The following is a 16,198-nucleotide window of genomic DNA, read 5'->3' on the forward strand; positions in this document are numbered from 1 at the left end:
AGCAACCTGTTTCAAAACATCACAATAAAGATTGTTAAAAATATTTATTCTTTGTTTTATTTGTATCAGTGTTTGCCTGTATGTATGCATGCACGCATGTATGTATGTATTTACATATGTACACCATGTGCACGCAGTGCCTATGGAAGCTAGATGAAGGCATCAGGTTCCTCTCAATCTGGACTTACAGAAGATTGTGAGCTGCCATGTAGGTACTAGCTACTCAATCCAGGTCCAATGCAAGAGCAGAGAGTGCTCTTAATCACTAAGCCACCTCCCCATGACCACAATAAAAATTTGAACAAATACTTGATGACATCTGACTCTAAGCAAAAAATCTGCATTAACTGCATAAATGTTCTAGTTAAGCTGGATGATGATGGTGCACACCTTTAATGCCAGCAATAGGGAGGCAGAGGCAGGAGAATCTCCATGAGTTCAAGTCCAGTCTAGTCTACAAGAGCTAGTTCTAGGACAGCCAGCATGTTATCCAGAGAAATCCTGTCTCAAAAAACAAAACAGAACAAAATGTTCCAGTTAACTTACCAAGTTATCCACTGGATAAGCAAAACTACTCATCAGAGATAAAATATAGTATCTATTTTGTCATTTTTAGCCCTGAGAGCCTGTATGTACTCCAGGGAATGTAATCTTGCAAAGGAAATTTTCATACTATTCTTTAACTTTAAAACTCAACTTGGAAAAAAAAATAAGGTTCAACAAGTGGACTTATTAGAGAGTGTAGAACCCAAGAACTGATGATAAAAGCTAGAATAAAGAGAACTGAAGACCAGGGCACCCCACCCAAGGAGTGGGCAGCTGGAGAGGCAAAACCTTTGCACTAGTATCTGATACAACAGAAAATGGGGGAGAAAAAAATGCTACTTCTCCCAATTAACTTCCTCAAAAATCAAATTGCTTTTTGTAGTAAATTTTTTCTTGTTGGGAATAGCATTATCTTTTAACATTCTCCTCTCTTTTCATGTTCAAATCTCTACATCAACTATATTCTTCCTACAGCCTCACAAGACAGAAACTTCCTGTTTCCCCCTTCAGAAATTCCCTGACTCCCCTATGCGTGCTCTCTTCCGACTTCAGCAACAGTCCCCGACCATCCATGTGTCCCGTGTCCCTTTCTGTACCAGGTTATACTTATTTTCTCCCACGCAACACCGTCTACACTAGGTGTTGACCCTCATCTAATTCAGTACTCTAGGCTCCACAAAATAAATGTGGTGCCTAACGCAAAAATAGATGTTCAATAACTCAAGAAGGCTTAAGTTTCTAGCTAACTCCTCCTCCCCCACCATTCCTGATTCCAGTTCCTATAATCCAAAGACACTCACAGCTTACATTTCAGCGGTTCAGTAGGTAATTCTGTGTGAACCAAGGGCCTTGTGCATTATAGACAAATTTTCAGTACTGAGCAAACCCAACACACAGCAATATATTTCAATCATAGGAAATAATTCGTCTAGAATATTAAAATGCACAGCCATTTCCTGTCATATAATTTTAAAAAATTTGGAGAGTAAAAGTACCAACGGTTACAACTGACTGTGGTAGCACATGCCTGCAATCCACGTGCCCAGGAGGTTTAGACAGGAGAATCACAGGGCCAATCCAAACATGATCTTGTCTCTAAAATGCATACATACAGACATACTTACATGACACAAGCACGCATGCACACATGTATGCACACACACATAAATCTATCAACATTCCTAACAGCCGCACAGGTCAAATCTCTAAACTCAGTGGATAAAGGACTTGATGTCTAAATATGAGGACCTGAGTTTATGTCCCCAGCTCCTATATAGAGAGTAGATACGGCAATCAATTAAAAACAAATCAAATGTGTCAATGCTGGACTGAAACTCTGAAACATCGACAAGAGAGAGTATGGAGTACACGTGAGAATACAAGCTCGGGAAAGAACTTTCTGAAAAGGACCCCAGTCATCTAGAAAACAGGATCCCTAATCGACAAGTAGGATTTCATGAAATAAAAAGGCTGCACTACAAAAGAAACAGTTACTCAACTGAAGAAGCAGCCTATAGAATGGAAATACCAGCCACGCATCTGACAGAGGGTGTGTAGAGAATATACAAAGATTTCAAAAATTAAACACCAAGAAAACAAACAAAAAGTAGGCTACAGAACTAACCAGAATTTTCAGAAGAAAGACAAAATGGCTAGGAAATGTTTTTAAAATATTTACCATCCTTGGCCATCAAAAATTCAAGTTGAATCTACTTTGAGGATAAGATTTTTTTAAAAAAGACAAGAAATGCTGATGATGATCTGGGGAACCCTTGTGTACTATTTGTGGGAATGAAAACTGGTGTTAAACCTCTTTAAGGGTGTAGCCCCTGGTAGGTATATCACATTCCAGCAGATGACCCCATACCCATCAATAGGTGGGAGGAGGGCATAAAGCTGGGATGGGGTGCAGAGGTGCAGAGATGGATCTGGAAAGAGTTGGGAGAATAGTGGAAGGTGATTATAACCAAATTACAGTCTCACTTACAAGTGGATCCTACCAGTGAACATTTATAATAATGTGTTTCATTTGGAGATCTGTAGAATCCAAGAAAATAGAGAGGGATCATTAGTAGGGGTGGGGGAAGGGAGGAAAATCTTAGCAGAGGGGGACGACAACACGTGATGTAGAGGGGGAAAAGTCAGAGTGGGATGAGAAGGTAGGATGGAGCAGTAGCTGGGGAGGAAGGTAACACTAAACATTGTTTTAAAAGCCCATATGAAAACTTACTACACACACACACCAGAGAGTAACTGAAGTTACCCCACACAGGGGCTAATCTACTCAAGGAAGCCACAGGTCACCAACCAAAGAACCCAGTGTCATGTGTGGGACACCCCGTCTCAAACTGTGGCTCAGTTTGTCCTATAGATCCCCCAGACAATACAGGCCACCGCCACTCTGAGTTCCCACCAGAACGTGGGTGCAAGGCTGCATTGCTAAAGACACCACGTGCTTTGGCCACCGGCCATGGAGAAGTCAAGTCAGTACTGACCAGGAAGCTTCCTTTTTCCTGGCTAGCTTTCACAGTACTAGAAGGTGTTATGCAGCCTGCTAGGGGAGGAAAAGGCAAGTCCTACCCAGCTGTTAATGCTGTGCAACTAATATCTGGCATGCCCAGATGTGCCCACAGGTACAGTAGTGGCATGGATATAATAGGGTTAACCAAGCACTTTCTGACAGGATTTAAGCATCTTCCTTTCCCTACCACTCCCATACCCACTCCGCAGACCAGAACCTTTGGTCAGGGAGCTCACAGGTCCCAGGGATGAATCTATTACTATTATTTTACTAAACAGACATAGACTAAAACTCGCCTCTAAATTCCTATCCCTGTACCCGCAGGTTAGTTCCACTCCCAAGCCTCTTCAGAGGTTCTTAGTGCAGTGGATGGTGTTAATGCAGACACTCGCAACTGCTCCAAGTACAAAGTCTGTGGACCGTTTATCCACAAGCGGGACATCTATGTTACACTCCTTCCTGCAAGGCTCCAGGTTCATCCCAAAAGGGGGTATAAAGATTGTTAGAGTCAGAGGTCATACAGGACTGGAATTGGAATAAACAGTGTCTTTTGGGCATGACGGACCACTGCACCCATTAATTCACAGCATCTGTGGGTGTCTGCACACACTCAAGTTAGTATAATTTTCAGCATGGGGTAAAGAGGTTCATGAACCCCTACTGAGCACCTATTGAAAGCTGATGGCTTTGGAAGGAGAGAATCATTCTTCTTTAAGGGTGTAGCCCTGGGTAGGTTGGACACATGCCAGTATATGGCCCCATACTCATCGCCAGGGTTTGGGGAGAGTATAAAGTTGGGATGGGGTGAAGAGGTGGAGGGATGGATCTGGGAAGAGTTGGGAGAATAGTGTATGGGGGGGTGATTATTATCAAAACACATTGCATACCTGTATGAACTCTTGAAAAGATAATGAAAATATCTAGTTAAGAAAACAAGCTGGGTGCATGTGAAGCATTGCCTACAGCAATAGCTCTGGGTGGCAGGAACTGGAGTTGGGACAATGTCAAGGACTCCAGGCAAACCAGCCTATCCAAAACACTGGGCTCCAGGTTCACTGACAAACTGTCTCAAAAGAAAAATAATAATAAGAGCAAACAGGCGAAGATACTCAAATTCCACCTCTGGTGTTCACACGTGCACACATAGGTGAGAGCATTCACACACATGCACACGTGCGCACACACACACACAGAGACGCATCCCAATATAGTGTCTAAGTGTTATCTAATTCTGAGGCCATGATAAGAATGAGCACTTTGATAAGGCATTCAGAAAGATGGCAATCTTATGGATGTAAATGATCATGTTTTTCTTTAAATTACAGCCACTGACTATGTTCTGACATGGTCAAACAACGTGAGAGGTTTTTACATGGTGAGCTGTTGAGTCAGTGAATACAAAGTTCTCCAGGCAATACTGGTGACTTCGTAATCAGGTACATTAAAACAAAAACTGAAACTCCACTTTACAAACTTACGGATAAACTGAGTTCATAATATTTAGAAAAACATGTGTGACCGAATCAAGCCCTACAGAAACCATATGTATGTTCATAAACATCATCTCTTCAAAGTCACTCCAAAACTGGCGGCTATATCACCTTACATATTAACAATACCTACAAAGGTATTAACTTGTCCTAAATTGGAACAACTTGCTTAGTTCTCGAGAGAATTACAGTTATAATTTTCCAACAATATCCCAGAAGATACCAGGATCCGTGAACGCAGGAGCAGGTGACTCCCCTTGTTCTCGCTATCGTTAGCACTCACGGATTTCCATTAAGTGATACTTTTTCAAAGCTTTCCACTCTTAGCTAGCAAGGGTAGTATAAAGTTTCACTGAGGGCGAGCTGCTTAATTTGAGGACTCCCAGAAGGCACTGTCAGTATGAGAGGTCTGACTTGGTTTTCAAATAATAAGTGAAACCCGATCCCTCTTGTGACCACTTGAAGTCTGTCTAGAAACAAACTTTATTGATATTGGATATAGCTGGATTATACCAAATTAAAACAAGATAGTTTTATAAATTGCTCACATTGGATATAAGGTTTTAAAGTGACAAGGATAGAAATTAACGTATAGGTTTAAATTATTTGAGCTGATCTGCAAAGCTGATAAAAGTAAAAATTCCTTAGCAACACTTCTATTGCTAAAAATTTAGGCAAATTTGCCATTTAAAAACAAAATCTTAAAACCCTTTTATCTTGAAAGCATCAAGATCTGAAAAGGTAATATAAGTTTTAATGAGTTTCATTAAAAATAGTTCACAACTAATCCCATAGAATACTTACTAAGCAAAAGCAAAACCACTTACAGGAAGCATTTGACTATTTAACAAGAAAATGTTTACCATAAGGATTTTTAAATTCTATATAAAAATGAACATTTTTTTTTTACTATAAAGCATATTTTTTAACCAGGAGATATCTCTGCAAAGTATCATGCCTTCTACTCTTGGTTTACTTAAGTGATATTAATATACAGTTTTTAAGTTCACAGACTTTAATTCAGAAATAAAATTACCATATAAGCAGAAGGACTAGAGAAAAGCAGGTTTGAAAGTGTGAGGGTTGGGTCTTAAGCACGTTCGTGACTGACATTTGCCAGCATAATGAGGGCACATGAATCATTCAAAACAGAAAGTAGTTCAATTAAACTCAGTTATTCAACTTATAAAGAACCAAAATAAACAAAACCGTCTTCTTGAAATGTTAAGTACTTCCGACTTGAGATACAATCAGAGCCAAGAATATGCTGCCATATACTGTTACTGAGCACAACCACTTACAAAATAATTCCCAAAACTAAAATTTTGTACAAAGAACACAATTGTACCTGGGCACCAGAAGATACAATTTTGTTCTACCAATCCCTAGATACAATGAAAGTTAACTTTCTTTAATTATCCCAAGAAACCCCAGTCTAGGGATTAATGCAATTGCAGTGTGGTAAGCTAATACATTATTTCCAGTCTGCAGTACACAGCTGAACACCGCCAACAAAACAGCATCTGATGGGATACAGGAATTGTTCAAAGCAACAACTTCAGGGTTAAGCTGGAACTCAAGATGACTCTGAATTGCCAGTAAGTCATCTAAAGCCAGAGTTACAGTCACGGCAGCGGAAAGCACAGTCAGAAACTGTCGCAGGAGTCACTACAGATACACTTACAGATCCTCGAAGAAACAAAATAGGAATCCCAATTCCAAACTTCTCCTCTAAGATATCCACAGCAGAGAGCAGTTGGAATGCTTGTGGACCAAAGTCTTGGAATGTGTCATCTGGGTCGTTAGTGGGATAGCAATGACTCAATCTGAAGAAAAGTAATAGCATACTAAGAAAACACAGACAAAGCATGCTCCTTTAGAAATAAAGAGATATAACGATGAACCATGTTAAAAATATCTCAAATGTATCCAATGCTTCTGAAACCACAAATAAAGCTTATTACAATCAAAAGGATATGGCATTATCTAAAACACAGAAATCAGATTACAGCATCCCAGAGAGTGCTTTCTTATACCCAGAAGCTAAGTTTCATGGAGGTACTCGGGAGATAGCAGGCTCAAGAAAACAGTGCTGTAGGATCCCAGCTCGGGCAGCTCCACATAGTCAATGATATAAATACTGGATGCTTGTGTTAATATACACCAGAAAAGGAAGCTAATGAAAAAGTTTTTAACTTGAAAAAAATTGTTATGCACCAACATGCTAGTTTGAAACCTAGTATTTTTTTAAATATTTATTTATTATGTATACAATATTCTGTCTGTATGTATGCCTGCAGGCCAGAAGAGGGCACCAGACCTCATTACAAATGGTTGTGAGCCACCATGTAGTTGCTGGGAATTGAACTCAGGACCTTTGGAAGAGCAGGCAATGCTCTTAACCTCTGAGCCATCTCTCCAGCCCTGAAACCTAGTATTTTTAAAATACAACACAGGAGCTTATGAACTTGTCATCCTGGTACATTTAGCAGTTAAATTCATTAGTTTCTCTCCAGGTTGATGCAAAATTATCATTAATGCAAATAAGTATTATTTAGCTTGAGAACAAAAGAAATTCTTAGAGGCTGTCAACTATTATATTTAAATTACCAAATTCAACTACTTTCCATGTCAGACATATCTTTAAATAGCAGTGGGAATACAGTCAAGATTCCAGATAGAAACATTCTGTTTGGATTAAAGGAAGAAAAGCCCTGCCTAGGTTTATTCTCTCACTTACCTCCATGGTAGGATGCTATGTGACTTTCTCTTCAGAGTGTCTAAAGTTATCATGTTTCCATAAACTATGATCCACACTTTATCTTGCCACTTTAAATGTATGGTATTGTGGTTATCACTAACCTCTAAAAGTTTTTAAAACTCTTACCCAACCCAAAATGCTGCTTCTGACATATAGCTACTGCACCCAGAGACACACCTAAGTCAAAGAAGGACCATCTGTGTTTCTTCTCTGTAGAGTAGAATACAGTCAAACTGTGCATATCCTATAAGCAGATTCATCAAACCTTCGTCACAATCAAGATCCAGCAAACACACTGTTCTCAAGTCCATTCTCCCTACCTTTAACCTCTGCCAGCTGCTGAGCCTCCCTACAGTTCTGTCTTTCAGAGAAGACACTTGTGGAACCACACTGTAGAACTGGGCTATAACTTCATTTAAGCGTGTGCCAGAATTTGTCACTAAAGCCAAGTGGGCTAGAGGGGTTCTAAAGGAGAAAGTCAGTAGTCCTTATAGTGGTTAGACAAGCATTCTGGATACATTTCACTGTGCCTGGACACTGCCCACTAGAGGACACTGAGAAACTGGCCCATGAGATCTGCCTTACTCAGTTTCTGAAAACTGATTTTTTTCAGAGAGTCCCTTTGTCCCCATGATTATGGGGTTTGCAGTAAAATTCTTTCACTTCGATACTGATAATCCGTGCTCCCCTTTTTTTCTGTCAGTATTTTTATAAAAAGGTTTTTTAACTTTTATAATGAACTTTGGGGTTCATGAATTTCCTCTACTGCTTCTGTTTTCTGTTCACTGAATTATGCACTTATTTTTATTACGTACTTCCTGTTAAGTTTCCTCTTAATTACCTACTTCTTTTTTCTTTTTTGTTTTTTGAGACAGGTTTCTCTGCAGCTTTGGAGCCTGTCCTGGAACTAGCTCTTGTAGACCAGGCTGGTCTCGAACTCACAGAGATCCGCCTGCCTCTGCCTCCCAAGTGCTAGAAGGCGAGCACCACCACCATCCAGCTTAGTTGCCTAGTTCTTAAAGCGAATGTTTTGTTATCTGTATGACGTGTATACTCCTAAATGTTGCTTTTAACACTACAAATTATCTTGACAGAATCATACTAACTATATCCCAGACATTTCATATTCTTATTACATCGTTCAAAAATGTCTTCTGATTTGTTGTATGACTTTGACTCACAAATTATTTAGAAGTACATTGTTTTATTTCTAAGGGTTTGGAGAGTTCCCTTTTCTTCCCACTGTTGCTTTCTAAATTAACTTTAACTCCACTAAAGTAAAAAACATATTTTATCCAAATAGAATATTTTCATTTGTCAGGGCTTGTTTGATGACTCAGAGGAAATACATGTGCCCAAGTATTCCAGATGCCCTTGAAAAGAACAGATGAAAGGCTCTTAAGAAATTAATTAGAGCTGGTTTGCTGTTAGTCTTCCTGTCTGAACCCTGAGTCCTGCGATTACAGGCATGCCCATCACTCTTGGCGTTCCTTACCCACTTTTGTCCACTAATTCTATTAATGACTAGTAAACAGGAGTTGATGTCACCAAATGCCCCTGTGGGTTTCTGTTCCCCCTTTTAGTTCTGCAGGCTCTTGAGTGAGGTCTGTGCATAAGCAGGATTATGGCTTCAGGGCTGTATGGCTAACATGTCAAAAAGGCTATGCTATGGGGCTCAATTGTTTGGTCAGACAATAAACTGGATGCCACAGCAAATGTATTTTGTAGATGTGAACACTACTGATAAACAGATGACTTTAAATAAGGAAACTATGCTCGATAATTACTCTCTTTGAGTTAAAAGTCTTAGCAAAAACAGGCTTGCTGTGTAAGGAATTCTGTTGAACGCTGTAACATCAGCTCTTACCTGACGTAGTGTCCAGACCACTGGCTTACGCTATAAGTTTTAAGACTTGCCAACAATGTCCAATATCACCCCCTTCTCTGTTCTTTCTTTCTCATCCCTCCTTTCCCCTTGTGCCCTCTCGCCCTCCTGCACGCCCTCGCTCATGCCCTTGCTCTAGCCTTGGTGCCATTTCTCTGAAGAACTTAGGCATTTTTGCATTGTCCAGTGTCCTTCTTTAACTTAGATAATATGCTTTGTTCTAAAGTCCCCACTGCCAATACTAAATTAGTAACTTAAGTTTTTCTTTATTAATATTTTCACAGTATTTTGTATTTAGTTATTTTTAACCTATCTGTATAACTTTACTTGCCCTTACGGAAAAAAATCAGATAATAATCTTTTGAAATACACTTTGATAATTTATACCTTTAATGAGTACTTTAAGGCTATTTATATTTAAATGTAACTGTTGACTAGCTAGACTTACTATTTTCTGACTTTATTGTATAAAAGTAAACCTCTTTACAATGTTTTATTTTAAATAAAGTAACTATGCCATTTTTTTTTTGATTTTTCGAGACAGGGTTTCTCTGTAGCTTTTGGTTCCTGTCCTGGAACTAGCTCTTGTAGACCAGGGTGGCCTCAAACTCACAGAGATCCGCCTGCCTCTGCCTCCCGAGTGCTGGGATTAAAGGCGTGTGCCACCACCGCCCGGCAACTATGCCATTTTTAAAAACTAATGAAGCATGATTTGAGGAGAAGGAGAAGACAGCTTCTAGGACCCCTCAAGGAGGAATGTTTACCTGGACCTGCAATTGTCACAGCACTTCTCAGTCCCCAGAACGTCCACGGAGGCCCTTTGCAGTCGCTTGTCCTCAAAGTGGGACAAGATGATTCTGACGAAGAGGAAGTTTTAAATTAAAGAACAAATATGGACATGTTAAACCCACCACCCAGTGAGGTACATACTGTTATTCGGGACCCCATCACTTCATATCAATTTATTTAAACACAAATAAACCCGTCCTAAAATTCAGCATGTATACAGCAATTATTCTTTAAAAGTACTTTAATTGACTTTTTTTAAAGTGCCATCTAAAGGCCTATGCTTCTAACCGATAAAACAAGTAATACATACTGCCGCCTGCATCGACTGGAATGAAGATATTTTTCCATTTTCGCTAACATCTTTAATTTATACAATCGGAACTTTTCGTTGTGTATCTCAAGAAGGTGATGCCTGCAAATTGAAAATCACAAGAACATTTAAAATTATCCTGTCAATTTTGTTATTTGAATTTTATAGCCCACAGAATCCCCCACTGCATCACAATTTCTATCTCCCTAGGAATGGCCTGTATTTTTTCCAGTCATGCCCCCTGACAGGAGAATTTCATCGATGACTTTGAAGGTTTTCAGTTTGATTTACAGACCACATATGTCATAGTTTCTAGTGAGCTTTCAAACATATGGACCCTGAACATTTTACAGGAAATGTATCTTTTGTCTTAATGGATGTTTTATGAGAAAGTGGAAGCATCTATGTAAGGAACACTGAGAGAGGCTCATCACTGCAGTGTGAACCTTCCTCCCACGGGCTTTCGGAGGACAGCTCAGCCCTACGCTTTCCCTCTGCACTGTGGGCACGTAGAGCAACAGGGAAGTGTTAGAACCAGGTCACAACTAATCTTTGGGCCACAATACTGAACGTGCTTCGGACTGTGAACACTTGTTTGCATCTGTAAGAGTCAGTGCTGCTACAGCTCAACACAACGGTTACTTTCTAGCCTTCTGTGAGCAGATTCCACGAATTTCAAATATCAGGTGATGAAATCTTGCAGGAAGTATTACACATCTTTCCAAGAATTAAAAAAAGTCTGTGTGAAGTGGTTTTTAGGTTTTGCAATATGAAATTTTGATTTAATATATAAGAACTAGATGATAATGCTGAACCTCATCATTATGGACTACACTCACTAATGTTTGCAACACTCAGCCTTCTGATTACTCAAAATATCCTACACAGTATTCAAGGGGTTCTAGAAAGTCTGAATGTAAAATGATCCATCATTCAAAACTATTATCAATGGATGGCACTACTCACAATGTATTTTTTTTCTCCAAATCCCCTAAACTAGAATCACTGATTCCTGTGAAACTATCTAATCTCATGCTTACTAGCTCATAGATTTTTTTTTTAAAAATCAGTTTTATTTAGTTTCCCCATCCTTCTGAAATAGAATGAACAAAAAAAAAAACCAAATGTCTATACTCAGAACTCTATCTTAGTACATTTGGTTGGGATGAAATATATTTGAATGATCTATCTCTTCCATGTTCATTTCATTTGAAAAAAGGAAACTCAATAAAATATTTATTATTTTTATTTTGCTACTACTAAATAATTTAAATACATTATTTCACAAAAAAAAGAAATTTTAACAATTCTAAATTCATTAATATTAAAAGAAATCAGTTGCAGATAGTCAAGGATTCATTAGACTGAGATTATTCTCCAAATTGTTCTCTTTGAAGCAAAAGATGGCAGTAACTACTAGATATAAATATAAAAATAGTAAATATAATCATTAGGACACTGCCTGTGTTATGACTCTGCAGTAAAAAATGCAAAATCACATAATAAGGAATATCAAATTACATAATAATGATTGAGGCTGTGGCCCTACATATATATGCTTGTCTAGAATGAGTGAGGTCCAGATTTGATACCCAGCAGCACAGAATTAAACAAATAAACAAACATCAGGTAGCTAAAATCACTGCATGATCATTTAGACAACTTTCTTTTCTCAGTCACAGAATTTTAGCATAAGATAGCCTAAAACTTTTATAAATCACATTGACCCTTGCAGCTAAGACTTAGCAACTCTTTGTTTTCTTGTGTAAATTCAAAATCTTGACAGTACAACTTCATCCTCAACCCTTGTTCTACTCTACCGTATCCTTACCCGAGAGTTTTTGCCACTTTGTCATAGACACAGAGCACTCTATCTGTACTAAAAGTTCAAGCATCTCATCCTTTGCACCCACTAACTCAGCACTTAGAGATTAGGTTAGCCCCAAGTTAAACCCCTATCAGACCTAACGATGGATGCATCTGAACTGAACATGCTGAAACACTTTTCCTGTCATTATTCCCGAAACATTTCATTATAAAACAATTTATCCATCTTTTTTTATAATAGATATTATATGCAAGCTAGAAACAAAGAATACAGAAGAGTACAAAGCCTGTATACAAATGCTGTGCTGTTCTGTACAAGACACTTGAGCATGGTGAGATTCTGGTATCTTGAGGGTCCTAGACCCATGGATAATAATTGACAACTGTATGGGTGTTCTGGAACCACTATTACTTCCTGATCAAACCTAATGAGATAAACCGCTTAGCATACCTTTTAAAGCCCAAGTAAACCAGAACTATAACTATTGATGAGCTTGCATTAGAAAACCCAGGCCTATAATGTTTCCAGCATGTTAGCATAATGCACAAATAAAATAAGCTCTGGTATTAACCAACTGCTATTTGATATATTCCAAATTTAATAGTAGCTTTCACAGATGTGTTCTATCCAACATATTTAACATTAGTTTCAAAAAGGCTTGATAAAGACAGAGATGCCTAGCCTGGAGAGACAGCTCAATGGTTAAGAACGCTTGCTTACAGGGAACCAGAGTTCAGCTTACATCTTACAAAGTAAAATACACTGACTATTCCTAGAAGAAAGACTTAGATTTTATCACAAAACTTCTGACTTCTCTATCCCAACTCTTGAGCTGTTACTTCTTCAGGGAAGCATTACCTGACTTTCCAAGTTGGTAAACAGCACACTCCACTCTAAGCAACTTTCTTTCATAGCACTTAACAATCAAATAAATACATTTATCAAACTATTTGGACAACCTTTAATTCTAGCATTCCAGAAGCAGAGGGATGTTTACAAGTTCAAGGCCAGTTTGGTCTATATTCCAGACCAGCCAATGTTACAGAGTTAGACTGTCTTAAAACAGACAATAAGAACAAAGATACATTTATATGATCTTTAAAAAAAAATTAATAATCTACACTTCCAAGTACAAAATGAGAATAATAAAAAGAACACTATGCATGCGTATGTACACAGTTCTCTACTTAAGATCTCCCACTCCAACTAGATGGAGTCCTACAAAAGCAGGCACCATGCCTCCTTTTATTTAGCTTTGTATCCTTGACACTCAGGCCATGGTGTTCTAAAAGGAAGATGTTCTATGATGAAGATGAACAATACCTGCATTGGGTAGGCTCAACCATCATTCTACTAAGAAGAACTAATGTGTCCCCTGAAAATTCTAACTTACTCATCAACCTGGAAGAACATTTGAAAGCTCCCTCATGTTAGCAGGCTTAGTAGTTGAAGTGTACTGGCTTCTTTCCCTGGTCCCCCATAGATAAAGAGGTAAATATTGCACCTAAGATTTTTGTAAGTTGGAGCTGTTCTTTCAAATATAATCTAACAGAACTTAAGTGACAACTTACTTAGTATTTAAGTTGCTTTCCTTTTCACAAATTTAAACAGTAAACACTTCCTATTTTATGATAGCACTCTGTCAATATACTAGGACATGATTATCCATATATAGTCCACAAGGCAATTTTCACAGTCTATGAGCAACGGCATGCGCTTATGAAACTAATCATGGAAACAATAGTAAATCTGGAGACATATCATTTAAAGGGCGGGTATTGCTCACTGCTGCACAACAGGACAGTATAAATAAGACCTCTGATACCTGTCCAGGAAGAGTCCTGACCTTCTCAGTTTCTCATGCTAACTGGATATTGGTAGAAATGGCTCATCCCCTATGTGAGAAGACCACGGTGCTCTTGATGGACATTCTGTTAGTTTAGCTTACTTTTCAGTTGGGACCCCTTTAAATATACTCACAGATCCCCCCAAAATTTGGACACTACCTCCAATATTTTATTGGAAAGTAAAAAAGAAACTTGTAAGGTGAAAGCAATAAGCATTTTTACCTAGTTAAGTTGAAGTCTGCTGGAGCCCAGAGTACGTGACAAGAACTCGGAAGTCCATCCCGGCCAGCTCTACCGATTTCCTGGTAATAGGATTCCATTTCCTTAGGAGCGCCATAATGAATAACTTTGCGAATGTCGGCTTTATTAATGCCCATTCCGAAAGCTATAGTAGCTACAACACACTGAGAATGCAATAACACAATGAAAATCACATTTCAACAGAACTAAAACTTAAAAAATAAGACAATGCTCATTCACTGATGCAAAACTGAATTCCGTATAACTTCAACCAATCACTTACAGACCAAAAGATTGATTATCTATCCAAATACAGATAAAGGCTAGTGATCATAAGGAGTGATTTCTGTTCATCTCTGTGAGAAACAGCCAATAAAGAAGTTTCTCTGGATACTGCAGCTATGGGAAACAGTTGCTACAGTAAATAAAACTTGTGTATCATGAAGTTTCAGGTGTCCTGACCTGATAACAGAATGTCTTATTCTAAGAATTACATCATTCACGACTGTAGAGTAAAATGCAGTTGTAGTAGCAGTTGATGCTACATCTTTTAGATGGGCACAATACCAAGAAGATAAAACTGTCAAACAACATAATATGAATAAACCTAGGAAAACACCATTTATATGGCTGGGAAAAAACTCCCAGAAGAATTACTGTTAAGTACATAGAAAACAAAAATCTCTAATAACAAGAATACAAAACAATAAGCAAAAATGTAGCAATATAAGGATTAAAGTAAAATGTTTAGGTTAATAACTATATAACAGCTAACCCAAATTATGATGTAAGCCAACAGGGAAGGAAAGGGGTCTAGGTATGCACAGATATGGGAGGGAAAGGGCAATAACACATAGGAAAGACAGGAGAACTTGCAACATTTTAAGTGGGGAATCAAATAGAAAATCATAAAAACTAACAAAAAATTAAGATAGCAATGTAAGCAAATTACGGCGACGTAGAGCAATAAACACCTCCAGGGTCAGTGGGGCAGATTAGGAGAGGAGACAGGAAGATGTCTCTCTCACTGAAGACATAACAGAACTATCTGCAAGTACAGATTAAAGCATTGTTAATAACATGTTCTAGGATGGGCAGGGAAAATGACAGAAAAGGAGGAAAGGAAGGATATAGGAAATCAAACTAAAACATGCAAAATAAAGATGAGAAAATAGTAATAAAGGCACAAGGGTGGAAAGTAAAAGTTTAGGCAAAGAAAACAAGTTTGATACAGCTAGTAGTTAATAAGCAATAAAATTCTAATCTTAACTAGATTGTTTTTTCATTTGATGTCAACTAAACTACTAACCAGATTTTCAAACTACCCCTATAAACTTTCAGGTATAAATTAAAGTTATTTTACCAAACATGTTATTCATAATTTATTTCAACAAAAGGTATCTTAAAATATAGGAAGAACAAAACTAAAAATCTGAGAACAAACAGTTACAAAGAGTGGAAAGCTAAACACAGTTGTGATTTGCTCTGAGTATATACTAAATTTAAGAAAGGTCTATCTTTTTCTAAAATTTATCAAATAGAAAATGATTCCAAACATCAGTTTAACATATGGAGAGCTACAGCTACAAAGTCCAGCTTCTGTGGCTGCCATAGAACAAAAAGCCATTGTAAAATGATAGAAATGACTATAAATGGTTACACTGGCAGATTCAGCAGGCACTCAATAAACACTCAACAGAGAGTAATCAATTCTAAGAGTCTCCAACAATGTACACAAATGATAACATGTATTTCACCATGTTAAGAAAAGGAAAGATCTCAAAACATATGTGAAGCTTTTGACTAACGGCCAGGAAGGATTCTACAAGGCCAGCAGTTAGACAAACACTACCAAATGTTTAACTAGAATGTCCACTACTGATATAAACTTTACTTTTTCTAAGATGGACTCAAATTAGTGACTTCCTGCATTAGAAAGGACCACTGAAGATTTTTAAGCCATCTTTTAAGATATCAATGC

The 16,198-nt window shown here is 38.0% G+C and overlaps 1 protein-coding gene and 1 long non-coding RNA gene across 4 annotated transcripts in view; one reads left to right on the forward strand and one right to left on the reverse strand.

Moving 5' to 3' along the window:
• The window catches only part of LOC142857736 (uncharacterized), a 507,050-nt gene that overhangs the window by 206,206 nt on the left and 284,646 nt on the right, over positions 1-16,198 (forward strand). The gene's annotated exons all lie outside the window — the stretch shown is intronic.
• The window catches only part of Wrn (WRN RecQ like helicase), a 105,117-nt gene that overhangs the window by 30,935 nt on the left and 57,984 nt on the right, over positions 1-16,198 (reverse strand). For all 3 annotated transcript variants that reach the window (XM_075986499.1, XM_075986501.1, XM_075986500.1), the window contains exons 20-23: positions 14,200-14,381; positions 10,303-10,404; positions 9,968-10,060; positions 6,242-6,383 (exon numbers count right to left, since the gene is read on the reverse strand). In XM_075986499.1, the coding sequence (XP_075842614.1) occupies positions 6,242-6,383; positions 9,968-10,060; positions 10,303-10,404; positions 14,200-14,381 (519 nt within the window). The remainder of the gene's footprint in view (positions 1-6,241; positions 6,384-9,967; positions 10,061-10,302; positions 10,405-14,199; positions 14,382-16,198) is intronic.

The sequence above is a fragment of the Microtus pennsylvanicus genome, chromosome 9, assembly GCF_037038515.1.
Source record: "Microtus pennsylvanicus isolate mMicPen1 chromosome 9, mMicPen1.hap1, whole genome shotgun sequence".
NCBI lineage: Eukaryota > Metazoa > Chordata > Mammalia > Rodentia > Cricetidae > Microtus > Microtus pennsylvanicus.